General features: G+C 55.2%; 2 protein-coding genes across 6 annotated transcripts; one reads left to right on the plus strand and one right to left on the minus strand.

Moving 5' to 3' along the window:
- Positions 1-3474: 3474 nt before the first annotated feature.
- On the minus strand, positions 3475-5139 carry FAHD1 (fumarylacetoacetate hydrolase domain containing 1). The gene has a single exon (XM_058710023.1). The coding sequence runs from the start codon at positions 4840-4842 to the stop codon at positions 4177-4179; it is 666 nt and encodes a 221-aa protein (XP_058566006.1). The 5' UTR covers positions 4843-5139; the 3' UTR covers positions 3475-4176.
- A 148-nt stretch (positions 5140-5287) lies between these two features.
- Positions 5288-24171, plus strand: HAGH (hydroxyacylglutathione hydrolase). 5 transcript variants are annotated; one of them, XM_058710015.1, is made up of 9 exons: positions 5289-5419; positions 7934-8109; positions 8677-8741; positions 12885-13002; positions 13940-14048; positions 16286-16389; positions 16670-16771; positions 23294-23373; positions 23864-24171. In XM_058710015.1, exons 1-9 carry the CDS (start codon positions 5344-5346, stop codon positions 23961-23963), a joined length of 930 nt encoding a protein of 309 aa, XP_058565998.1. In that variant the 5' UTR covers positions 5289-5343; the 3' UTR covers positions 23964-24171. The 5 variants fall into 5 exon arrangements, with proteins under 5 accessions (XP_058565999.1, XP_058565998.1, XP_058565997.1 ...); XM_058710013.1 differs by having other exon boundaries at positions 5310-5419; positions 7844-8109; XM_058710014.1 differs by lacking the exons at positions 23294-23373; positions 23864-24171 and adding an exon at positions 22412-22778.
- Positions 24172-26146: the final 1975 nt, after the last annotated feature.

A 26146-nucleotide genomic window follows, 5' to 3' on the forward strand; every position in this document is an offset into this window, starting at 1 on the left:
GGTGGTTTCTGCTTTTTAACTATATTTTGTTATAAAGTTTGACGTGTTTATTGTAGAAAAATTAGAAAATACTAGATAACAAACGGGGAAAGCCCTAACCTCCCACCCGCGAAGTCTTTCCCTGGTGTGTGATGCATTCTTTTCTTGTGTGTGTGTTTTTGCTGTTGTTTTTTGTGGTAAAATATACATCACATAACATTCACCATTTTAGCCATTTTTAGGCTTACAGTTCATTGGCATCAAATACATTCACAATGTTGTGCTGCTGTCACCACCATTCATTTCCAGATGGTGGTCACCATCCCGAACGGAAACTCTGCCCCCATTAGACTAGAACTCCCATTTCTGCACCCCCAGCCCCTGGGCACCTCTAATCTACCTCATCTCTGTGAGCTTGCCTCTTCCGGGGGCTTCATACACTATGTAACCTTGTGTGTCTGGCTTTTTCTCCGAGCATCATGTTTTCACGGTTCACCTATGTTACAGCATGTGTCAGTCTCATTCCTTTTTATGGTTGAGTAGTTTCCGCCGTGTGGATGGAAGGGAGGCTAATCTGCTCATCTGTCGACGGACGCTTGGGCTGTTCCCACCGTTGGCTCTTGTGGTCAGCCAGTCAGCACTGTTACAGACGTGCGTGTACAAGCACTTCTCATTTTCCTGTAGTCTTTCCTGACTGTCACGTATCCGTCTTTCTTTGTGAAAACATACAATTTGCAAATGCAGGTTACATTATAATCTGCTTCCACACTGGGAACTTTGTGATCACTTACTACTGGACACAACTTCAATGGCTGCATATCCTCTCATCACAGGAGTGTAGGGTACTGAGTGTCATCTCCCCAGTACTGCTAGACATGTTAGGTGCTCCCCAGCTTTTGCTGTTGTAAACACCAGCTATAGCTAAGTGTTTGTCCACATTCTTATTTCCTTGGGATGAGTTTCCGGACATTAAATTGCTACAATAATACCAATAGCTGACATTATCTAGTGCTTTCTACGTGACGTGTAGTGTAACAAATACTTTACCTATAGTATCCGATTTACTCAAGTACTGTGTTTCCCATAACAAAACATTCGAAACGTGTGCAGCCTGCTGGGGCTGTCGGGCCTCAGCCAGGTCCCTTCACGTTCAGGTAGACATCTCCAACCCTCAGCTTCCCTGGGAGGCGGAGAACCACCTGGGGAAGTCATGGGAAGGGTGGGGGCAGGTCCCAGCAGTGACTTCCCCTTGGGACGGCCAGTGCACTGAAGCTCGCCTCTAGCTCTGAGCCCACCACGTTCTTTCTTAGTTTGCTCTCTGCCTTTTGTGGTTCCTCTTGAGTTTTCTCCTGAGGGTGGTCCTTCAGTAAGTCACCTGAACAAGAACCCCACTCAGCTCTGCCTCTGGGGTACTCAATCATAGTACCAGCCATAGAAAGGGATTATGACACAGCCAGAGAAAGGGATTACGAAATCTGTATTCACTGACCTGGAATGATGTTTCATAGTCTATCAAGTGGATGTAGAGTATTCATTTTTTATAAAAGCTCAAGAAACATTAAAGAAAAAGTGCAAAAGAACAAATGTGAACCATAGGTTCTACAGGAACTACTATCGCATGGGATTGTTTCCTTCAGGGTGCTAACGGTATTGTGTGTAGAAGGTCCCTGTCCGAAGGAGATGCGCACTGGAAGGGTAGAGGGTTTCTGCAGTTTGCAGTTTTCCAACGCAAGTGTGCTTAGGCATGTCTGTGTGGAGGGAGAGGGGGAGAGCAAACACAGCCAATATTGACAACTACCGAATCTAACGAAGGGTGTACAGAGCTCATTGTATTAGTCTTTCAACTTTTTGGTTGGTTTAGTTTATTCAAAATAAAAAGTTGGGGGGAATATGCCTCCTGGGCTTACAGTGATTTTAGCAAGAGCAGGAATTGTGGGAATTGGTGTCTCTCCGTGTTTTATTCTCCCAGCCAAGGACTTTCTGTGCTATACGTGCAATGCTGTTGTCAGCCGTTTGTGACAAAGCCCATGCCACCACTGTGGCGAACGCTGACCTCAGGGGCACCCTGCGCTCCCTGGGAGCTGGCTTGTGCCACTGGGCGCTGCATGTGAGCACTGCTCCTGCCTCCTACCTTTTGGCTTTGAAGGTCTGTCAGCTCGATGGACTCTTCTCAGTTGAACCTTGTATCCTAACCTAGTTAGACTGACACACTTTCAATACCAGTGGGCCCTTGAGTCAGCTCTTCCCCTTAAGAGAACCAGCCGGATGAAATAACTGCAAACGTGCTCACTCTACTAGCAAGTAATGAGAAACTATTTCAATTGCCAACAATGGGGGGACGGACTTCAGAGTCTTACGCGGTCCCTGAAATCAGGACTGCAGAAATGTGCCAACCGACATAGCACAGTCACAATGTACGGTGAGAAAAACAGGTTAGAAAATTGTGTTATGAGCAGATCTTCTTTTAAAAAAATCACAGGGACGCCTGGGTGGCACAGTCGGTTGACTTTGGCTCAGGTCATGATCTAGCGGTCTGGGAGTTCGAGCCCCATGTTGGGCTCTGTGCTGACAGCTCGGAGCCTGGAGCCTGCTTTTGGATTGTGTCCGCCCCTCCCCTGCTTGTGCTCTGTCTCGCCCTGTCTCTTAAAAATAAAGGTTTAAAAAAATTAAAAATTACAATGTCATCCACAGGTTTGGAAGAAGGTAGACTGCATGCTTCACTGTAGCTGGCTCTGGGTGAAAGAAATTTTGGGTGTTTTGCTTATTCATGTTCCCTACCTCATCTGTAATAAGCGTATACTGCTTGAGCAGTTATAATAAGAAACCTGATTAGAAAAGAAGTTAAGATAGTGTGACATTTAGTAAACAAGTCCAATCCCAGCACCTCACAGTAAGTGTGGAATTAAATGTGGGGGTTGCCTAATACCTAAACGTCTGAGTCTTCCCGTAGATCTGCTTACAAGATGCAGCCTGCCTTGTGGTCAAGACTTCAAGTTCTGGTCTTAGGAAAGCTGGGTTAGAGCACGGCTCTCTCCCTCAGCTGAGTGACTGTGGAGCCAGGCCGGCTAGCCTCTAAATCCACATCTTCCTGTGCGATAGGGACGGTAGGCAGGGCAATCTCAGAGCTTTGCTGAGGGTTCAGTAATACGCGGAAAGCTCTTGGCACGGTGCCTAGCAGTACTAAGGGTTCAATAAATGTGAGCTATTATTAAATGAGATGTCCTCAGCTTTCTGGGAGGGGCCGGCGGACGCTGGCACTGTGCGTCTTGCCGAGACTCTCCGTCCGAGGAGGGCAGGCAAGAACAAGAGTAGCTCTCCCAGGCCATTCAACTTCCCCGAAGCCTCCTGTGTCTGGCTGGAGGTGGAGCTGCTGATTAACTCTGTTAGTAGAGCACAGTGCTCCAGAGGCCAAAGAGCAATGATCAAGGTTTGAAGCCCCTTCATGCGAAAGCGTCCTTCCTAGCCACTACTGGAGGAGAAAAAGTACACTTTAAGGCCAAACAAAAGATAGCATATTTATTTGGAAAATAATCGTTTCAAAATTATCTCCCAAATTCAGAATCTACGGGCCATGGCACAGATGAGTGAGGTCATCATTAATTGGTCACTTATTACAATCTTAAATTAACTGATTACGTGGAGTAGTGGTTTTCCCCAGTTCCGTGATAAGAATCACTTGGAATGCTGGAGATTAATTCTGCCAATTAATATGGTGGGCCTGGTATGTGTCAGTAAGGTGGAAATTTTTTATTTTTACAATTACCTCCAGATGGTTATCGTGATCAAGGAATTTTAGAAAACATGATTTTCAACTTCCTTTGTAGATTTTCAGTGTTGAATTCCTGATCCCAGAATGACTCACAGAAAAGTCTTATCCAGTCTGGTTTTAGGAAAGGAAAGTAAGGCCTCAGAACATTTAGTTTGATAAATTCTCCTCTTTGGAAGCTTCACGAAAACTTTGTTTTTGTTTTTGTTTTTTTTTTCCTAAAACACAATCGTTCTTTCCATTTCTGGCCCAGCTTTTCGATCACGTTTTCCTGGAAGAGTCCGTCTTCCTTAAGTCATAACAACCCAATTAATTCATATTTAAAAATTATTTCTTATTAAAGCATCGTTGCATTTAACAATTTTGCTTGCTTCTTCTGTCCACCTCCCTTCTCTCCTGAAACTTAAGAAGTCCGGGTGATTTGTACAGACTCAGTACTCTGGCCTTTCGACCTTAAATCTCATACTGACGACCCCGTGTATGCCAGCCTGGATCTCATCGTTTTCTTTAACGGGTCCGACTCCCTTTGGCGTCCCGGTCAAGATAATATCCCCTTCTTCCAAGGTCATTATCTTAGAAACGTAGCTGATAATGTAGGGGATGGAAAAGATCATGGAGGACGTGTCACCCTCCTGCCTTAGTTCGCCGTTGACCTTGAGCCAGAGCTTCAGGTTGTGAGGGTCGGGGATCTTCTCTTTGGGCACGAACGCGCTGACGGGGCAGGAGGCCGTGAAGCTCTTGGCGAGGGTCCAGGGCAGCCCCTTCTTCTTGCACTCGTCCTGCACGTCTCTGGCGGTCATGTCCAGGCACAGGGCATAGCCGGCCACGTAGTCCATGGCCGCGGCCTCGGGCACCGCGCGGCCGCGCCTGCCCATTACCACGCCCAGCTCGAGTTCGTGGTGCAGGTTGCGGCTGTAGGCCGGCATGAGGATGGCCGAGCCCTCGGGGGCGTAGGCGGTGGACGGCTTCAGGAAGAGCACCGGCTCGCTCGGCACGGCGCTCTGCATCTCCCTGGCGTGCTCCGCGTAGTTCCTGCCCACGCACACGATGTTCTTCCCCCACTCCCAGAAGCGGGACAACGGCCTGGGGGCTGCCATGTCTCGGTCGCGCGACCCCGGAGTCACGTGACTCCGCCGGAACCCGGTCACCTGATGCCTACGGCGCCCGGGAGAGAACCAACTACCTCTGAGCGCCGTCCCGTCGGCGACGGCCAGTTCCGCTCTGCGCTCTACCGGGCGCTCGGGAGTCGCAGCGCTCGAACTCCTGGGAGCCGCTGTCCAGCAGCTGCCTCGGCCACCGGTCTGGTCCCTGGAGAGAGGCGGAGGCCCTGACGCTGCTCTCCGGTCGCCGCCTCAGCCGCCTCCTGCCGCCTCCCGGCCGGAGCTCAGGTCCGCCGCCGCCGGGCTGCGAGCGGGCACGGGTTTGGACGCGAGCGCCGATTGGTCGGGGTCTGGGGCGGGGGCGCGAGGCGTGCGCCGATTGGCTGGGGGGCGGGGCAGCGGGCACCGATTGGCCGCGGCGCGTTGCCGGCGTGTGCAGCCCGCCCGCCCCTCGCGCCGCCGCCGCCGCCGCCGCCGCCGCCGCCGCCGCCCCGGGTCATGGTGCTGGGCCGCGGGCTGCTCGGCCTCCGGAGCGTCTCCGCACTGGGAGCCGCCTGCGCCCGCCGCGGCCTGGGTACGTGGGCCGGGGCTGGCCGGGGTCTGACGAGGCGCGCGCCTGACAGGGGTCGGGGGCGCGGGGACCGGCCCGCGGAGGGGATTCCGCCGGCGTCGGGGCCGGGTAACGGCGGTTAGGCCGCCGCGCCCTCCCGAGTGGGGCCGGGGCGCCGGGGACGGCCGGGAGGCGCCGGTCCGCCGCGGGCTGACGCTGTTTTCTGTCGACACAGGCTCGTAACCCCCGCGCGGGCAGCCCGCCTGGGGTCGGGAAAAGGCGCCGCGGCGCTTGAGTCAGGCTTGGCGGGGGCTGAAGACAGCGGGGTCACTGGTCAACTGGGGGTTGCTGCAGGAACTGTGCCCGGTAAGGAGCCTCGCGCCGCCTCCCCGCCCCGGCGGGCCCATAGCCCCGGGGAGCGCGTTCCCGTCTTCTCCTACAGGAGAAACCCGGGCCACACGATTCCGAGGTGTAGACAAAGGGCACAGACCCGGCGCGGGTCCCGGGAGCCGTGGGAACCTTGCCCCCCCCCCCCGCCCCCCTCCCCCCAGCCTCTCTTCCTCACCACCCAGCCCTCCAGACTGAGAGGCGTGGGACGCGCCGGCCCAGGGGCCTGTTCCTGCAGCTGTCACAGTCACCGTGTTCCCTCCCGCCTTGAGGGAATGTTTTGACCTTGATCTTGAAATCTTTTTCCTTATTCCTGACGTCTCTTGTGGCTGGTGTAGCGGCAGGGGCAGTAGGTTAACCTGAGCCTTTGGAGATGGTTAGTCGTTACCCGAATGAGCACACAGCTGTTAGGGACAGGAAGCCAGCCCCTGCAAATCTCAGCGAGCGCTCTCAGGGGTCTGGAGTGGGTGAGCTGTTGCCCTTGCTAAGGGAAGGGCCCCCGGAGACCCTCACCGGACTGTCAGGGCCTCTGGCAGATCGCCTGTCTGGGGCTTGGTTTCGGCTCAGGTCATGATCTCATGGTTTGTGAGTTCAAGCCCCGGGCAGCCTCTGTGCTGACAGGGTGCAGCCTGCTTGGGCTTCTCTCCCTCCCTCTCTCTGCCCCTCCCCCTGTTCGTGCTTTCTTTTTCCCTCAAAATAAATAAACTGAAAAAAAAATCCATATGTTAAAAAGAGAGAGAGAGAGAAGCCACTCAAAACAGGTCTCAGGACTTGGCCCCGACTATGGGCTGCAGTCCTGTGCCCTCTGCTTATACACAAGCAAACTGGTTGCAAACCAGTGAGCTGGAAGCATTTCTCAGGCATATAATTTTTGGAAAAGGACTAATGTTTCTGCTGGTGCCTGCAGAAATAATTGTGAGTTCCCCAGGCTCCCCAGGAGAAGCCTCGGCACAGGTTGTAAGTAGTGTTCCTTCACTGGTAGCGCTCCTCTCCCAGCCTGCAGTCTTGCTTTGATCCTTTAATCCTGTCACCCCCCCCCCCCCCCCCCCCCCGCTCCACCCCACTCTGCTCTGCAGTCCTTCCTGGGCCCTGATAGCACTGGACTTTAGCAGCGGTGGAATATCACAGAAACTGGATGATACAGAAATGTTTGTTTTGCCGCGGGCGAGAAGGGCCGGGGAAATGCCAGCCGCTGGTCAGAGGAAAGGGGAATTGGATACTTGGTGTCCTCTTTAAAGCTGCGATTCGGCCAGTTTCCCCATGAGCACGCCACCGCCCCTGGGGCCGCGGTCCGTCAGTCAGCTGGTGCTGCCTGCGTTTTGGATCCCTTCAGGGAGAGGCCCCCCCATCCCAGTACCGACCCCAGAATTTCACGGCCGGGTCCTGTCACCTTTAGTGGTGTTGATCTTTTTTTGCGTTAAGACTTAGAGTATTGTTGGCGTCTCTGTGAATTTTTAGGTTGAATAAGTCTGTTGAAAATATTTTGGCATCTGACTCCTTGGTGGAGGATGCTTTTGGCTCTTGCCCTGGCGGGGTCCTGTGGCTCAACAGATGGTGATTCCGTCTCCTGCACACTTGAATCTGGAACCCTGGTGGCCCCTGGTGGGTTTTGGGGGTTATCCAGACTTCTAGTTCTGCCCTTTGAAAGTGAATATTGTTCTCTTCTCTGGCTGGAGGCCTGGGAGGGGCGGTGAGCCCGTGTGACTGAGGCTCTGTTAGCTGGGCCGCGGGGCACTGAAACATACTCCCGCTGGGCATGTGCCCTCGGGCTTCCTCTCTTCCTGGTCTGAGTCAGGTGGGAGCACCCGGAAGGAGCGGCGGTCACAGCTGATGGTGATTTGATCACAGCCACAAGCTGGTCCTTCTGTCCTCTTGGAACCCGCGAGAAAGAAAATAAGGATCATGGTCTGAGAGAAATGATTTGTGAATATGCACATGAATAATTTTCTGTACTTTCCTTGCGGATATGGTAAAGTGAGGATATTTCCTTCTTTACCAAAGGAACTCAGAGAAGCAGACACGGCCAGCCTCACGCTCTGTTGCTCGCTGTCACTTCCCCAGGTCATGGCGTCAGGACGCCAGGGCTCCTGTGCCGTGTCAGCCTGGTGCGGCCTCCTGTGGACGCTGACCTGGGCTGCCCTTTGTCTTCAGGTCCGGCCCTGCTGGGTGTCCTTCTCCATCACACGGACTGTAGGAAGAGCTCCACCATGGACCAGGGAACCCTGAGGGTTGAGTTGCTGCCCGCGCTGACCGACAACTACATGTACCTGATCATCGACGGCGAGACCAAGGAGGCCGCCATCGTGGACCCGGTGCAGCCTCAGAAGGTGGGAGGCCCCAGCGCCGCGTGTTTGTCCCCCGCCGGGGTTCCTATCTGCAGTGTCCTCGTGGCTTGGCCGAAGCTAAACCGAAATTAATCCATTTGGTTTTGAAAAACAACTGAACTAGTGTCTGGCCACTCTGCTGTGGGGCGGAAGGCCAGGGAGGGGTGGGGCCGGCAAAGGCTGGGGCATGGAGAGAAGTGGGTTTCTGTCTGTAAGGTCCCTGGTGGGGGGGAGAGGGAGCAGGAGCCCCCCTCAGCCTGCCTGCCCTTCCACGAGGCTTGCTGTCCCTCCGCACTGCCTCTGGGGGCGGCGACATCGTCTGGAGGGGCTCAGGTTGTGGCTGGCACGGAGCTGCCACTTGCTGCATGAGAGAAAAAGGCCACCTTTGCCCTGCGCTGCTGGAGGTGTGTTGGGGGACGGGGGGCGGGGGGGGGGCACAGGTCGGCAGGGTCAGGTCAGGGCCCAGCCCCTCCTGGCAGACCCTGGGTCCTGCTGGGCACCCCCGCAGGCTTTGGAGCCAGTGCTGGGAGCGTGGCCATGGCCCATTTCTTGTCTCACGTTTGGCTGCAGGTCGTAGAAACGGTGAGAAAGCACGGCGTGAAGCTGACCACAGTGCTCACCACCCACCACCACTGGTAAGCTCTGGAGCCCGAGCTACCTCCACGTCAGTCGAGCTGCCTGGGCCTGTACGCCCCAGGCTGGTGTCCGTGGGGGTCGGCACCTGCAGGCTCCCTGGACCCTCCCACAGGCGGAGGCCTGGGGCGTCAGGGTCCCCGGAAGCCGTCCCCTCCCAGCTGTATCCTCTGCGCAGCCGAGGGCTGGCCCCGGTGGGACCGTGAGAGGACTCGAGGGCGCCAGCCTTCGGGCTGCTGCCCCTCGACCTTGGCCCCGGCCACGGGCTCTGCTAACTCCGGGGCTCTGTGGGGAGGACCTCCAGCCGCATCTTCGAAGGCTCTTGGGCTTGTGAGATGGGAGACCGGCTTTGATGTCGGGGAAGAAACTAGACTAGACATTAGTGTTTTTAAAAATCAAGCAGGTGTATTTGGAGAGGTTGTGGTTTTTGAAATTTGAAGGGAAAAGGGTGAAAGGAGCACTTGTGTTTGGGTTTTAGACCCTCCTGTGGGGTTTTTGAAACTTTTGAGTCTCTTCTCAGATGGAAAAAAATCTTTATTTGGCTCATTTTCTGTTCTAATTAAGTGTCTGAGGGCAGCCAGTCCCTGACAGCCCGTCCCCGAGACCGTTGCTGCACTTGAGTCTACGTGGGGCGTCTTCCCCGTGGGAGTGTCCTGGGCACGTGGGTCGGCCAGAGTTTGCTCCGTGGTGGCACCTTCTCGGTCGATGTAACTAAGCCGCTGAGAGTCTATGGGGGCGTCAGGTGTTAATTCCTGGTGCTGATGGATGGGTTTACTGCCGTGCCCTTGGCCGCTGCCCAGCCAGCTGCTCTTTCTGGAAGGTGCCCTGCGGGCTGCAGCCTCTCTCCTGCGCCAAGTAACCACCACGTCACTTTTCTGATGTTGCGATGCTCTGAGGTTTTTCACGCGTTTGTGTTGGAACACAAGATCCCAAACTGGGTCCCAGGCTGAGCCCCAGGGCGTAGGCGCCTCCCTCTCTCACTGTCCTCGCTCTCCTCGGTGGAGGCGGAGGTGTTTCTGCAGGTCAGTGGGGGACAGTGCTGGGACGCTGGCCTGTGTGGAGCTGACCTGGGGGTGGGGGAAGGGCCCGCCCTCGTTATCTCTGGGCTCTGCCGTGTCTGGGCCCCCGGAGGACTCCGTAGATAAATGTGTGGTGAGGAGCAGGTGCTCTCTGGCCATCCGCAGCCCTCGCCTTGTCCTCGGAAGGCTGATCTGGTGTTGGGACACTAGCCCTGCTCCGAGGTCAGGGCCCTGGGCTCACGCTGGCGTGGTTCCGGCCCCACAAGGCCAGGGGTGGAACTCTTTTCCCGTTTCTGAAGCGCGGGTCAGGCTGCCCCCATTGAGCGCTGGGAGCCCTGGAGGAGTGTCCTGGCTGAGGTTAGAATCCCTTGCAGGGTGGGGGTGGGTGGGGGGAGTGTGTCCAGGGCTGGCCTGGCCCCAGCTCGCCCTCTGCCTCTGCCCGTTTGTGTGTGTGTGTCTATTTGTTCGTTTGTTTAGATACAAGTGTTTTTGTGTTTTAAAGTTTTTAATATTTTAATTTTTAACATTTTATTTTAGAGAGAGCATGAGCGAGGGAGAGGGTAGAGGGAGAGAGAGAGAAGAGAGAGAGAATCCTATGCAGAGCCCCACAAGGGGTTCAATCCCATGACCGTGAGACCATGACCTGATGAGCCTGAGTCGGATGCTTAACTGACTGAGCCCCCCAGGCACCCCTAAAGTGTTAATCTTGACTCTAGTTAACGTACAGTGTTACGTTAGCTTCACGTGTACGGTACAGTGATTCAGCAATTCCATACGTCACCTGGAGGTCGTCACAACAAGCGCATTCTTAATCCCCATCCTGTTTCCCCCGCCCCCTCTGGTGACCATCAGTGTGTTCTCTGTAGTTAAGAGTCTGTCTCTTGGCCTGCCCCCCCGCCCCCCCGATTTGTTTTTCCCTTTGCTCGCTTGTTTCTTAAATTCCACGTATGAGTGAGATCACACGGTATTTGTCTTTCTCTGACTTATTTTGCTTAGCGTTGTACTTTCTAGACCTATCCGTGTCGTTGCAAACGGCAAGAGTTCATACTTTTTTACGACTAATGTTCCGTTGTGTGTGTGTACGCACATAAATATATCGCATTTTCTTTATTCATTTATCAGTCAGAGGACACTTGGGCTGCTTCCTTACCTTGGCTGTTGTAGATAATGCTGCTATAAACATTGGGGTGTTCTTGTATCCCTTGGATAGATACCTAGCAGTGCAACTGCTGGGCCGTAGGGTAGTTCTGTTTTTAATTCTTTGAGGGACCTCCATACTTTTCTTCAGAATGGCTGCACCGGTTTGCATTCCCACCAAAAAGGGTTCCCCTTTCTCCGCATCCTCGCCAACGTCTCTTGTTGCCTGAGTTGTTCACGTGAGCCATTCTGACAGGTGTGAGGCGGTATCTCATGGTGGTTTTGATTTGTATTTTCCTGATGATGAGTGATGTGGAGCATTTTTTCGTGTGTCGGTTGGCTATCTGGATGTCCTCTTTGGGGAAGTGTCTATTTGTGTCTTTTGCCCGTTTCTTCACTGGATTATTTGTGTTTTGGCCCGGACGGTCCCCTCTGTCAGGAGCATCACAGGCACATCAGTTTGATAAGTTCTTTATAGATTTTGGATACCAACCCTTTATCTCATATGTCATTTGCAAGTATCTTCTCCCATTCTGTCAGTTGCCTTTTAGTTTTGTTGATTGTTTCCTTCGCCGTGCAGAAGCTTTTTATCTTGATGAGGTCCCAATTTTTGCTTTCGTTTGCCTTGCCTCCAGAGGTGTGTGTAGTAAGAAGTTGCTCTGATTGAGGTCAAAGAAGTTACCGCCTGTGTTCTCCTCGAGGATTTCGATGGCTTCCTGTCTTCATTTAGGCCTTTCATCCATTTTGAGTTTATTTTTGTGTCTGGTGTAAGAAATTGGTCCGGGTTCATTTTTCTTCATCTTTGCTGTCCAGTTTTCCCAGCACCACTTGCTGAAGAGACTGTCTTTATTCCATTGGGTATTCTTTCCTGCTTGGTCCAAGAGGAGTCGGCCATCTGTTTGTGGGTCCACTTCTGGGTTCTCTATCCTGTTCCATTGACCTGAGTGTCTGTTCTCGTGCCAGTACTGTACTGTCTCGATGAGGACAGCTTTGTGATACAGCTTGAAGTTTTGGCTTTCCTCTTCAGGGTTGCTGTGGTTATTCGGGGTCTTTTGTGGTTCCATACAGATTTTAGGATCGTTTGTTCTAGCTCTGTGAAGGATGCTGGTGTTATTTTGACAGGGATTGAATTAAACCTGTAGATTGCTTTGGGTAGTATCGAAATTTTAGCGATTTTGTTTTTCTCCTCCACTTCTTGCCAGTACCGTACTGTCTCGATGAGGACAGCTTTGTGATACAGCTTGAAGTTTTGGCTTTCCTCTTCAGGGTTGCTGTGGTTATTCGGGGTCTTTTGTGGATGCATACAGATTTTAGGATCGTTTGTTCTAGCTCTGTGAAGGATGCTGGTGTTATTTTGACAGGGATTGAATTAAACCTGTAGATTGCTTTGGGTAGTATCGAAATTTTAGCGATTTTGTTTTTCTCTTCCACTTCTTGCAAACGCTTTTGTTCAGTGTATTATAGTTTTCAGAGTACAAGCCTTTCATCTCCTTGGCTAGGTTTATTCCTGGATATCTTATTCTTTTGGGTGTAACTGTAGATGGGCCTGTGTGCTCAGAGCAGCGGGTCCCAAACTGGGACGAGGGGGCCTTTGAAACTCCCGCTGTGCCGGCCGCCCCCCGGCCAACGGCGTCAGGAGCGGGGCAGGAGCCAGGACTTGGTGCTTCTTATGGATCCTCTGGCGACTCTTATGTGCCCAAAGCTTGGGAGCTGGGGGCTTGGGGATTATCCAGGTGTTTGTGATTTGGGTCGGTCGCTCCAGAAGCTTCTCCCGCAACAGGGCAGGGGCACAGAAGTGCCTCATTTGGGAATGGCGTATCTGAGAGCGTTCTTTTCAGTGGAGCCAAATGACACTGAGGCCAGTTTCCTGTGTTGGGAGATGCGTTCCCGCTTCTGAGAAGGTAACCAGGAAAGAACATCTGGTCGGGGTTTAAGAGCAAGCGGGCCCCTCCCATGAGCAGGAGCCCAGGTCTCCTTTCCAACTTACAGGGACCACGCTGGTGGGAACGAGAAGCTGGTCAAGTTGGAGCCTGGGTTGAAGGTGTGTGGGGGCGATGACCGGATCGGGGCACTGACTCACAAGGTCACGCATCTGTCCACACTGCAGGTGAGCAGCGAACGAATGGAAAGCACTCGAACGGGGTTGGCCTCTGGGCCTTAAAGGGGCGGGGTGTGGCAGGGACACTTGCCCTGCTCCTGGCAGTTCCCTCCCCTACCCAGGGGCCCAGAGGGGACCTCGAGGGCTTGGGATCGGAGGCAGCATAACCTGCGAATGGGTGGAGGGCCTCTCGGGGCCGCCTAGGCCTGCACGGTCCCCAGTGTCAGGAGCATCACAGGCATGTCAGTAGGCCGATGGTCCCGGCTGCGGGGAGAGGCTGCCAGGCAGGGTTTTGAGACCGTTGGGGAAGTGGAAAAACAGCACGCACGCGTCAGGTTCTCACATCAGCGTCACGTCTCTTGGAAGTGATGACGATGTGCGGTTAAGCGAGGGGACGTCCCTCTCCTAGGAGACTCAGCTGGAGCCTTTAGGGGCGCTGTGTCAGCGCGTGTGCGACTCCGGGTGTGTGTGCACAGGACACGCTGCAGACGTGCGCACCGTTAGCATTTGGTGACCCGGGTAAAGGTCACAGAAGTTCCTCTTTTTTTCAGTTTTTTGGTAGGTTTGAAAGGTTTTTTTTAAAGTTGGCAGGGGGGCAGTGGGAGACAGAGAAGGAAAACCAAACGGAAGGTCAAGTACTTAAGAAGGAAAGCTAGCTTTTCTAGCACGACACCTGGTTCAAATTTGGCCCGATGTTGAGGAAGAAAGCAAAAGAAGCCTCTCTGCTTTTGCACACCAGCAATACCAGGTTGCAGTGCGCCTCGCCTCTGGGGCGCCCTCGAGGTCGGGGTCCTGCTCGGTGGAGCAGTGGTGACGGAAGCCGCGCTCTCCTCGGGGCGTTGAGGGTCTGAGGGGGAGTCCGTGGGATCGGTGGTCCACCTCCTGGGAGCCCGTGGGTGAGTCCCCAGCGTGCAGGGAGCCCACGCCAGTGCGTGCTTCGTTTAAGGTGGGGTCTCTCAACGTCAAGTGCCTGTCGACACCGTGCCACACTTCTGGCCACATCTGCTACTTCGTGAGCAAGCCCGGGAGCTCTGAGCCTCCTGCTGTGTTCACAGGTGAGGAGTGTTCTGATGTGCGTGCTGGGGCGGGGTGCACTTTAAAAGACCCCCGTGACTTAGGGTTGTCTGAGAGCTCGGGGCAGAGAAGCGGAGCATTTGCGGCCAGGCTTCCCGAGCAGGGCTTGGCAGGGGGCCCCAGGGGGCCTGCAGCCCTGGGGGCAGGGCATGGGAAGGCCGCTGTTTGGATGCACCCCCGGCCTCGGCCGGCGTGAGTGGCCGGCAGGTAGGCCTTTCCAGCAGTCGAAGGGGATTTTCCCTTCGGAGAGAAAGTGAGAGAGTGTTGCTGCTGATGGGGGAGCCGGTGAGGACCGGAGCGGCAGAGCGTATCAGCCCCAGCCTCGAGCAGGCCCTGCGGCGGCCAGAGGCAGCGTGGGGGCCCAGAGCGGCTCTGCATCCGGGTGGGGACCCATGTCGGCTCTGCGGCAGGGCTCAGTCAACAGCCAAGTGCGGCGCGGGTGACGTGAGATGTTAACTCGGGGAAACCACAGATGGAGTGTGGGGTGCACGGGGCCTCTAGGACCTCCACAGCGCTCGTGAGCCCCTCTTCCCCCGTCGAAGGCGACTTTAAAGACTGCAGCCGTTCTCAGTGTCTTCGGTGGTGCAGCAGCAGGAGGTGTGGTCCCTGGGGCGACCCGAGTTCGGGCTGTGCGGCCCTGAGCTCGCTCTGGGCCTCGTCCGCCTGTGGGGGGGCAGGTGGGCACCGGGCCCGGGAGAGTCTGCGCCCCTGTCATTGCTGCGTCGGCTGGGTCCTCGGACGTCAGTCTGCGTATCTGCCGGGTGGGCTCTTGGGGGTTGGAGTGAGGCGGGTCCCTCGGGACAGCACAGAGGGGAGAAGCCGTGTCCCTGCCTTGGAAGGCGGGTCTGCCTGCGCAGAGACCCCGGTCTGAGCCCAGGCCCGTGCGGTGTGCGTGTCCTCCGTGAGATCACGGCCGGCGGGGGCGTGTCGTACGTGCCAAGTCGCGTGTGTCCTCGCGGCGCAGCTCAGGTGTCCGAGGCACGGACGGTGAGGACTCAACGTGTGGGAACCGGGACGTCTGGCAGGTCCCGGTGCGTAAATAGGGGAAGGCCGGGCCCCCGAGTCTCCTGTTCCTGTGTGCAGCCCGGCCTCCTCTGTGGTCTCTCTGGCTTGTAGCTGGTTCTGACTCACCCTACCTGGTGGGGCTGTTCAGGGGCACAGCCCAGTCCTGACCCCACTAGGACGTCCTGTCGTCCTGTGGGGACAGTGCCGCACCACACTGTGATGGCCCCACGGTGGCACCCTGGTCCTGGGTTGTGGTCCCAGTGGGCCCCCCCCCCCCCCCCCCCGCACCTCGGGGAAGAGTCTGGCCTGCACTGATGGAGGAGGACTCCCCGCCACCGGGGCCTGGAGAACAACGGTGCCTGAGCCCCCGCTTGGCACAGAGCCCTTCTCAGGGAGGACCCAGGGCGGGAAGCAGCAGCCCACAGAGCCTCAGTGGGGGCCAGGAGGAGAGGTATCAGGAGGAGGGTCAGAAGGAGGAGGGTCAGGAGCAGGGGTGTCTGGAGGAGGGCCAGGAGGGGAGTCAGGAAGAGGCTGGAGGCGGGTCAGGAACAGGGATGTCAGGAGGAGGGGACACCCCTCTAAAGGGCTGAGGCAGGAAGGGGGTCTGTGAGGCGGCAGGCTCGGGTCTTGAGGGCCCGGGTGGTGGCCGGTGGGATCCCGGGGGTTCTATGGGCTGGCACTGCCGCCCAGGACGAGAGGAGACTTGGGGACGGTCCCCGGCTGGCTCAGTCCGTGGAGCACGTGACTCTCAGTCTTGGGGTTGTGAGTCGAGCTCTACGTTGGGTGCAGAGATTACTTAAGAAAAGAAAAAACAAACCCCAACACAATTATAAAGAAGTAAAAAGGAAAAAGAGGTGCCTTAGGGAGGTGGGCCTGGGAGGGCTGCTGGGTGGGTGGGGACAAGGGCTGGTGGGGGCTCTCGGCGCTATGGGGACAGGGTAGGACAGTGAAGGGAGGAGTCGGGAGACCCTAAGGGGTGGGTTTGAGCCGCTGTTGGCAGGACCGGTGGTGCCAGTTAGCGAGACTTGACGGGAGAGGTTGGGGCACGGGAGCCGAGAGCTGGGCATCTCTCTGGGTCCTGCCAGGTTGGGGGTGGCCCGTCGAGGGTCTGGTAGAGGCCGGCTGTGGGTACAGCCGTGAACGCTTGGTGTCCAGTGTCGCTCAGGAGCTGGCCACCAGCCCCCCACTGCTCCGTGGCTGTCCCGTTTTGCAGGCGACACCTTGTTCGTGGCTGGCTGTGGGAAGTTCTACGAAGGGACAGCGGACGAGATGTACAAAGCCCTGCTTGAGATCCTGGGCCGGCTCCCTCCAGACACGGTAGGTGGGGCCCCGCGGAGCGAGGTCCTCACCTCCCGCCCGTCCTGTCCCCCCGTGTTGGGAAGAATGGGAGGGCAGAGGCATTTCCTGTGGAAGCGTGGCTTTTCTTGTACCATTTATTGCTGTTTAACGTACAAGTGAGAAATGCCCGTTGTCCTCAGGGACACCTCGGTGCGTGTCGCTAAAAGGACCTGGCCCAGAGCCCCGCGTGCCTGTCTGCGAGGGCTTTGAGGACAGATCACGGAGACTCTCTGAACTCACAGTTTGGTGTTCTCCTCAGAGAGTGTACTGCGGCCACGAATATACCATCAACAACCTCAAGTTCGCGCGCCACGTGGAGCCCAACAATACTGCCATTCAGGAGAAACTGGCCTGGGCCAAGGTGAGTGGGGCGCCCCGGGCGGGGGTGCGTCCGCGGGTCCGTGACCCCGAAGTGCCTCTCTGGGAGCAGCGCTGTCAGGGCGCGGTGTCCAGTGTGGGCAGAGGGCGCTCCTCCTGGCCGGCAAGCCAGTCGGGTCTCGGAGCGGCCCGCCTGGAACTCCGCGAGGAAGGCCCAGTTCTCTGGTTAACGTCCTTTCTGACACAGTGGGGCCGGGTTGGGCCTGGGAGTCCGCATTTCCAGCAGGTGCCCGGGTGAGGCCGGCGCCGCGGGTCCCTGATCTGTGCCCCACGTCCTGAGCACAGGGTAGGGGGGACCGTGAGTGAGCACCTCCGCCTCCCGTTTGGGGAAAGCGCACCTGCTGGCCAGCGGCGGGATTTGCCCCAGAGGCTGCTAGTCCAGAAGGCATTTATTTCCGTGGCGACCCCTAGGGGTGCTCAGAGGGGTGGCTGCAGGGGTGGCCTACTGTCCCGGAGGCGTCTTCAGTGGGGCGTCTGCAAATGCTGCTGCAGGTGGGTGGGCTGAGGGAGGTGCCCCTGGACTTGGGGGCCCTTCCCCATCCGGCGGCTGACAGGTGTCAGTAAGCCACATCTGGAGGCCTCGGGTGCTGCTGGGCCTTCTGCTCCGTTCGTGACCAGTGCTACTTTGGAGTTTTGTTTCTTAAATCACCTGTTTTTTTTGAGCATCTTTATCAGGTTTTGGGCACGGGCTCACAAAATAAAACCTGTAAGACTTCAGACACCACCTTTATCACTTGGTCAACATTATCCCTCTTTTCTCGCAGTGCGCGTAGGCGAGTATTTTAGTGATCTCCATGAACTCACCCTGTGTACGTACCACACGTACTGTTCCTTTTCATTTAGTAATGGGTCCTGCTGCTTTTTCCATAGCAATCTATTCATACTGAACTAATTCGCTTCGTAGTTACCTACTTTTATTAAAAAAATTTTTTAAGTGTTTATTTTTGAGAGTGAGAGAGACAGAGTGCGAGTGGGGGAGGGGCAGAGAGAGAGGGAGACAGAATCTGAAGCAGCTCCAGGCACTGAGCGGTCAGCATGGAGCCCGACGCGGGCCTCTAACCTACGTGGGGCTCAGGTCATGACCTGAGCTTCACTGACTGAGCCCCCCAGGCGCCCCCGTGCACATTGCACTAATTTGCTTCATAGTTATCTACTTTTAAAAAACTAATCTCAATTGAGGATACTTTCCATTGGATAAAACATACCCGTTTTGAGTGAGCAGTACACGGTTTGATGACTTTTGACAGTATGTGCCCCTGTGTGAGCCCCCCACCCCCAGTCGAGATTCAGAGTTTCCCCTGTCACTCTGCTTTCACCCCCCAGCTGCAGATCGGCTGTCACGTAGGTCACTCTGTTCTGGAGTCTCAGAAACAGAGCCGTAGAACACTGGCCGTGTCTGGCTCTTCAGCTCAAAATGGAGATTCATTCCCGTTCTTGATTTCTGACCGGTGGGCTGTACTGCAATTTGTTTATCCGCGGTGGATGGACTCTTGGGTCGTTTCCAGCGTTTTGCTATTGTAAACAAAGTTGCCGTGAACCTCTGTGCGCACGTCTTTGTGTGAACACAGGTTTCCCGGTGTGTGGGTACAGACCTGGGGCAGCGGGGCCCGGCCGCCTGAAGTGTATGTTTAACTTTGAAGAAGTTCCCGAGCCTCTTGGCCCGCCCTCTGGGGACGTGTAAGCCCCAGGGGCTCCCCGTGCATAGGTATCGCCGACGTTTTAAATTTCAGCCGTTCTAATAGGCGTGTAGCCGTGTCTCCCTGTGGTTTTAAACTTTCCGTTGCTCTGGTGGCTGTCGGCCTCTTACAGGTCCTCTTTTGTGAAATGTCTGTTCAAATCTTTGGTCCATTTGAAAAACTGAACTCAGTTGCAAGAATTCCTTATGTATTCTGGAAACACGTCTTTACCAGATACATAGCTCAAGTATTTTCTCCCGGTCTGTGGCTTGCCCTTTTATTTTCTTAACAGTGTCTTTTCTGGAATAAAAGTTTACACTTTGGATGAAGTTCAGTTTGTTGATATTTTCTCTTTACACCCTTTGTGTCCTAAGAAATCTTTGCACACCCCTTGCCGCCAAGACTCTCTGCTGTGTTTTCTCCTGAAAGTTGTATGGTCTTAGCTCTTATGGTCATTCAGATTTATACTGAGGCCCATGATCCTGCTTGTATCGACGTCGGTGTCCGTGTGAGGTCGGGGTGCGAGTGCCTTTGCTTTTGCAAGTTGACATCCTACTGCACAGCACCATTTGTTGGAAAGATCGTCCTTTCCTTGTTGGATTACCTTGGTGTCTTTGCTAAATAAAACGGACAGTGCAGGCGTGAGTCACTTCTGGACCCTCCTCGCTGTTGCGTGGGTCTCTGGGCTTCTCCTCCATCAATAGCAGATGGTCGCAGTTACCGTAGCTTGTGGTAAGTCTGGGAATCAGGCTGTATGAATCCTCCAACTGTGGTCTTTTTTTTATTTTATTTTATTTAAAAAAAAAAAATTTTTTTTTCAACGTTTTTTATTTATTTTTGGGACAGAGAGAGACAGAGCATGAACGGGGGAGGGGCAGAGAGAGAGGGAGACACAGAATCGGAAACAGGCTCCAGGCTCCGAGCCATCAGCCCAGAGCCTGACGCGGGGCTCGAACTCACGGACCGCGAGATCGTGACCTGGCTGAAGTCGGACGCTTAACCGACTGCGCCACCCAGGCGCCCCTGTGGTCTTTTTTTTAAAATTGGTTTTGGCTCTTTGAAGTGCTTTGCATTTCCATAGAAATTTTAGGATCTTGTTAATTTTTACCAAAAAGTCAGCTTGGCTTTTGATTGGGACTGTGATGCAACAAAAGATTTGGAGAACTGAGGTCTTCACAGTATTGAGTCTTTTCATGAATATACCGTCGCTTTCCATTTATTGAGGTCATCAGTTCCTCTCGGCAGTATTTTATAATCCTCGTTGCTAAAGAAGCTGTGCAGGTTGCTAAATGTATCCTTAAGTACTTCACATTTTTGTATTTGGCTGAAAATGATTATTGTTGAAGTCTTCAGCAATACAAATGATACTTGTTTGATCTTGTATCGTGACCTTGCTAAGCTCCCTTACTCTAGCGTCTTTTTCATAGATTCCTTAGCACACAATCCCGTCATCGGCTAAAGAGACACTTTTCGTCCTCCTTTTCCGATTGATGTGCCTTTTATTTACTTTGTTGGCCTAATCACACCGGCTGCGGTCTCTGGTACAATGCCGAATAGAGACGGTGGGAGCGGACACCTTTGCTTTGTTCCCAGTCTCGGCGGGGAAGCATTCGGTGTGTCACCAGTACGTTAGCTGCAAGTTTTTGTAATCTTTCTTAGGTTGAGGGCGTTCCCTTCCATTCCTGGTTTTCTGAGAGTTTTTTTTTTTTTTTTTCAACGTTTTTTTTTTTTTTTTTTTTATTTTTGGGACAGAGAGAGACAGAGCATGAACGGGGGAGGGGCAGAGACAGAGGGAGACACAGAATCGGAAACAGGCTCCAGGCTCCGAGCCATCAGCCCAGAGCCTGACGCGGGGCTCGAACTCACATCACAGACCGCGAGATCGTGACCTGGCTGAAGTCGGACACTTAACCGACTGCGCCACCCAGGCGCCCCTCTGAGAGTTTTAATCACGAGTGGGTGTTGAATTTTGCAAACTGACTTTTTCTCTAGTGTGTAACCATATTTTGTTTTTACTGTTAATATGGCGGGGTACATCGATTGGTTTCATTTTTTTTAAATTTCTTTTGAGAGAGAGGCAGAGAGAGGCTCTGTGCTGACGCGGGGCCTGATCCCACGAGCTGTGAGACCATGACCTCACCTGAAACCGAGAGTCGGGTGCTTAACCGGCTGAGCCCCCCGGGTGCCCCCTCAGTTGGTTTCAAATGTTAAACCCACCTTGCTTTCTAGACAGACTTTGTCGTGCTGTATTACGCTGCCACAGTCCCTCTGTGTCTGTGTACACAAGGGATATTGGCCTGTACTTTTATTTTGTAACGTGTTTGGTCTTAGTACTGGGGTAGAGCTGGTGGCCTCATTAAGTGACTCGGAAGATGTTTCCTCGTATTTTCTGAAAGAATCTTTCTGTGATACTATTTTTTCCTTTAATGTTAGAATTCACCATTGGAACCATCTGGACGTTGAGTTCTCTTTGTGGAAAGATGTCATCGTCATTGTTAGAAGTGATGTCTGTCTTTTGTGTAGGGCTCTTAGATGTTTGCATCTTCTCGAGTCCATTTTGTTAGCAACTTCTGTCTTTCAAGGAACTGTGTACATTTTGTCAAGGTTTTCAAATTTGTTGACGGTTTTCATGCTTTCTCGAGTGTCAACTTTGTGGTGGTACAGTTCACATGGGATAAACCGCATCAGTTTCAAGTGCAGGGCCGAGTGAATTCTGACAGATAAACTGACACCACTGAAACGACAACCATTACAATGAAGACACGGAACGTTCCACCACCCCTGAAAGGCTTCTTCACGCCTCGCTGTCTTCGCGGCTCCGGACACCTACCGATCTGCTGGGTGCCCTAGAGCTGTTGCGGTTTTTAGAATTTCGTGTAAACGGAAGGTACCTTATGCACGGTCTCCTGTTCACTCAGCAGCAGGATTCGGAGGTGCACCCCTGCTGCTGCGTGTCAGGAGTTGATTCCTTTCACCGCCGAGCAGTATTCCATTGTTGGGTTTATCCGTTCCCCCGTCCGTAGACGTTTGTGCCGTTTCCGGGCGTTGGCTGCTGTGAACCTCTGCACACAAATCCGTGTGTGACACACCCTTTCGTTTCTCTCGAGTAAATACCTAGGAGTCAAACGGGTAGGTGGTAGCAGTGTACGTTTGACTTGTAGAGAAAGTGCCGAGTTGGCTTCCTAAGTGGCTGTCACTTTACACTCGTGTCAGCCGAGTGTGAGAGTTCCACTCGTTCCACAAGCTCGCCAGCCCTCGGCATCGTCACTTGTTGTGGTTTTAGTCATTCTAATGGGTACGTAGTGCAGTCGCGTTGTGGTTTTAACTTGCATTTCCCTAGTGTCTCAAAACGTTGAGCGTCTATGGCCATTTTGTGAACTGTGTGTTCAAATCTTTTGGCCATTTAAAAATTTAACTAATTTTCGATCACAAGAGAATTTTGTAAGTATATGTTGGATGCAAGTCCTCTGTCGGCTGGTTTCTCTTGTTCTGTGGATTGCCTTTTATTTTTTTGACAATGTTTTTTGAAGAGCAGACATTTTTAATTTTGATAATCAAGTCCAGCATATTAACTTTTTTATGGTTCATACTTTTTGTCTCTTATCTAAGAAATATTTGCTTTACCCAAGTTCAAAAAACATTAAAAAAAAATTTTTTTTGACACTTATTTATTTTTGAGAGAGGGGCAGAGAGAGAGAGAGGGAGACACAGCATCCGAAGCAGGCTCCAGGCTCTCAGCTGTCAGTACAGAGCCTGATGTGGGGCTCGAACTCATGAACCGTGAGATCATGACCCGAACTGAAGTCGGACATTTAATCAGGCGCCCCAGCACTCATTTTAATAGATAATCTACAAGGTGATGACCGTGTATGGTCCTCTGACTATACATGTCAAGACATGTTTTAGAATTATCCTTAGAAGTGTTAACTTGTTTCCTTCCCTCATAGGAGGTGGAGAAGGAATTCTCAGGAGGAGTGAATACTGGAGGAAGCAGGGAATATTCTAAAACGCCCAGCTTGTTTTCACCAGAAGGGGAGGATCAGAGATTAGTGACAAGCCTTCATCTTGACCTCCTGCCAGACCCCTACTTGCCATCCCACCAGCAGTTGAAGGATCACCTCTTGCCACCACTGGTCACGTTTGGGGGTGGCACCGGGACCCTCGGGTCTGAGGGCCCTGCGTGTGGATGCTGACAGGTGCTGTCCAAGCTCTGACCCTGTGGCCCTCGAGATCAGCCCGGCAGAAGAAGGGCAGGGGCCGCAGGGAGGGCGGAGACCCCCAGCTGCCAGCTGACGTCCCGCACAGGTCCGTACAGGAGTGACCAGTGGGCCAGACGGTGCTGATCAGGAGTGAAACCATCCCGACCGGAGGGCTCGTCCTGGGTTTTTCTCCTGGGGAGCCTGTGACGAGAGCTTGCCGCCTTCTAGAGGGGCTGTGAGCCCAGGGCAGGGACCACGGGCACCTGTCACCTCACTCTTGCAAGCAGTGAGCTGTGCATGGCCCATGACTGGTCTTGGTGCAGGGCTGATGGTGTTTTCTTCTGCGTTTTCTGCATTTTTGCTGGTTATTTTATCATGTAAAACACACACTTCATATCAGTGTGAAAGTTTTCGCGTCCCCCTCCGCTTCCAGGACAGCAAGGGGAGAAGGGACAACTTGTCGGTGGTGGCCGGGACACTCGCGTCTCCACAGCGGGAAGGGGCCCGTCCTTGCACTGACCTGACCCCGTTCACTTTGCCTTCTGAGTTGGACAATATTTTAAGATTAGAAAGTACTCTGAAATGTTCCTTTAGACGTTTCCGTGTTCACGTGACCTCTGTCCTCTGCAGGAGAAGTACGGTATCGGGGAGCCCACGGTGCCGTCCACCATCGCGGAGGAGTTCACCTACAACCCGTTCATGAGAGTGAGGTGAGGGGCGTGGGCACCTCTGGGTCGCCCTCGTGCCGCTGGCGGGGGCCCGCTCACCAGTCCCTGCAGCTCCCGGGTGGCTCAGGCGACGCCACGGGGTCTTAGCAAGTGCCCTGAGCCTAGGAAGCAGGCGGCTTTGTCAGGGGTGCTCTCCTTACACGTGGCCAGGGTGTGGGGTCCTTTCTGACACCGCAGTCAGGATCCACGCGTGGGCAGGCACGGTCCCCGGGAATCTTGTGGAGCTCTGTCACCGGGGCGCTGCCGGGGGCCGGTGTGGAGTCCGTGTCCCCGGTCTCTGGGTCACCGGCAGGACGGCTTGGCCAGCAGGCCTTCTACCGTTAGGAACACGCGAGTCGGCCGTTAGCGCCGGCCTTTCGTTTCGAAGAATGTCCCGACTTCTGCCTGCTCTTTTCTTTCCTGGGGCCCTGGGGCGGGCGGTGGGCCGGGGGGCCCCACGTGCGGCCTGCAGCCTGGCCTTCGGCTTCCACAGGGAGAAGACGGTGCAGCAGCATGCCGGCGAGACGGACCCGGTGACCACCATGAGGGCCATCCGCAAAGAGAAGGACCATTTCAAGGTGCCCCGGGACTGAGGTGGCCGTAGGGCCTGGGGAGCCCGTGGCCGCTGCCTCCTTCAAGCACATTTTGGGTGTTCAGATGTTTTAGGTGAATTTCCTGCCAGGAGTGCAGGAAATTCAATCTTGGCTTAATTTTAAATTAATTTCAGAGCCCTCTGCCCATGTTATCAGATGTTCTAATGCATATTTATAAGAGAAGTCTAGAAAATGTATTATTCCCCGATGCTCTGCTTGCGGACTCTCTGTTCTCTCTGGCCTTCGGTGGGGGCCCTGGTCCTTGCCGTGTGAGCCCCACATGGTACCCTGTGAGAGCCGGCCCCCTCCCTGCCCCGTGCCCCCCAGAGCAGGACGCCTGGGGGACGGCGTCACCCTCACCTCCTTCTCTGATGGGTCCCGTGGCGTCCTCTTCACAGAGCCGTTTCCGTGTGGACGTGGAGTAGAACCCCAGCCCCACCGGGGCCGGGGCAGTGAAGGGTTCGTTGACACAGCGTTTCTGTGCTTGGGGCCTCTGCCCCGCGGTGCCCCGATCCCTGGGTGCCTGGTCCTGGGCTGCCCGCAGGGACAGGTGTGGACACCGTGCCTCGTGTGGATGAAGGAGCTCTCCAACGCGACCGCCGGCACCTTGCCGCCCCCGCTGAGGTTTGATCCATCTGGCCCCCCTGCAGGGAGAGGCCCCCGTCACCTTCCCCCTGGCCGAAGTGCGGGGAGGCCGGGTCCCTGACCTGCGTGTCTTTGCCCTGAGTTCCCTCTGCTTTTGCCGGAGGAAACCCCGAAAGCCGCTGTCCCAGGCAGCGGCCATCTCCTTAGCCAGCCGCCGCAGGCCAGACCCGGGCTGGAGGAGCGGGGTGGGCTCTGGCTGCACCGAGCCTCAGCCCAGGTGGGGGTAGCGGGAGGACCCAGAGGCGGGACGGGGAGGGACGAGGCTTGGGGCCCAGCGGGGGGCAGGACGGGCTGCTCACGTGTGCACCCGGAGGTCTTTCCGGTTCCTACCCGACCTCCTCCGCTCAGCTCTGCCCTGTGACGCACGGCCCCCCGAGGCCCTGCCTGCCCCACCCTCTCCTGCTGGACGGCCCACGGCTAGTGCTTCTTGTCCAGGTGAGGTTGTCTCCCGCCACTCTCCTCAGACGGCCTCCGGTCGCCAAGGACCTGTCCAGGTCCTGGCTCCGCAGCTGCCCGTGTGGCCACGGTGCCGTGCGGCCGGGGAGCAGTCACCCTTGTCCAAAGAGGAGGATGCCTTAGGTGGAGCCTCAGCCCCTCTGCGCCCCCAGGTGTGTCAGGGAATGGGGTTTCTGTGGGTCCTTCTAGATGCTTCATTTTGTAGCTCTGTACTGCCAACTGGGCGTAGTGGCGTGGGCATCTCAGCACGCGTCGTGGTGCTTTGCGAGGCCTGTCGGTACCGGAGAGCGCGGGTATCCGGTGTGGCCCTCTGCTGTGCTCCCTCCGGCCGGGACCTGTGCGTGAGCAGTTCTCGTGTAGCCAGGGACCCCACGGCCACCGCCTCCCCAGCCCACCTGCCCCCCCCCCCCCCCATGGGGATGTGTTTCCTTAGTTCGCGTGTTACCGACTGCACATTCAGATGCCAAAGAAGAGAAATAAACGTCTCTGAAACGTACAACCACAGAAGCGCACCCCTGCACCCGGCCTCTCCCCACCCCGGGAGCCCCAGATAGCAACTCCCTTTGCACGTGTTGTCCTTGGTGGTGGGACCCGCTGGGCCACCCCCACTGGCTCTTGGGCTGCGGCGCGGCTCAAACGCTCTCACGTGGGCCCCAGCTGGCCGTGGAGGACGGGCACTTCCACGCGGGAGAACGTGTTGGCCCATCCGGTGGAGGAGTCTTGTCCGCCGCACGAGGGTGTGGACCGCGCTGGGGCTGCTCCGCGGGCCTCGCGTGTGCTGGCGTCTGCGGCCCCCCGGGAAGCGAGCGGGGCGCTCCGTGGAGGCTGCACGAGAACCGGCGGGGACGGGGGAGGCTGGCCGTGTGCGTTTCCGACCCCGGGCTGCCTCTCCTCGGGCTTCTGGCCAGTGTTCTGCTGGCTTTGCTCCTCGCCGACCTTCCCCGTTGAGGGTCAGCCGTGCTCCGGTCACACGTGTTTGAGTTGGTTGCTCCGCACTCTGTCGTCTTATTGAAGAAATCTTTGATGGGGTCAAGTTCATCTCCTACTTTCCGTCCTCTGCTGCCCTCCTGGTTACGTGCTTG

The sequence above is a fragment of the Neofelis nebulosa genome, chromosome 18, assembly GCF_028018385.1.
Source record: "Neofelis nebulosa isolate mNeoNeb1 chromosome 18, mNeoNeb1.pri, whole genome shotgun sequence".
In the NCBI taxonomy this organism is placed as follows: Eukaryota; Metazoa; Chordata; class Mammalia; order Carnivora; family Felidae; genus Neofelis; species Neofelis nebulosa.

Bases quoted from the DNA above. Each gene is read 5' to 3' on its own strand.
- HAGH (XM_058710012.1), top strand. From the start codon at position 5,344: ATGGTGCTGGGCCGCGGGCTGCTCGGCCTCCGGAGCGTCTCCGCACTG. The intron at 13,003-13,939 runs GTGAGCAGCGAA...GCTTCGTTTAAG, and splicing joins CGCATCTGTCCACACTGCAG to GTGGGGTCTCTCAACGTCAA. The intron at 16,390-16,669 runs GTAGGTGGGGCC...TGTTCTCCTCAG, and splicing joins GCCGGCTCCCTCCAGACACG to AGAGTGTACTGCGGCCACGA.
- FAHD1 (XM_058710023.1), bottom strand. From the start codon at position 4,842: ATGGCAGCCCCCAGGCCGTTGTCCCGCTTCTGGGAGTGGGGGAAGAAC.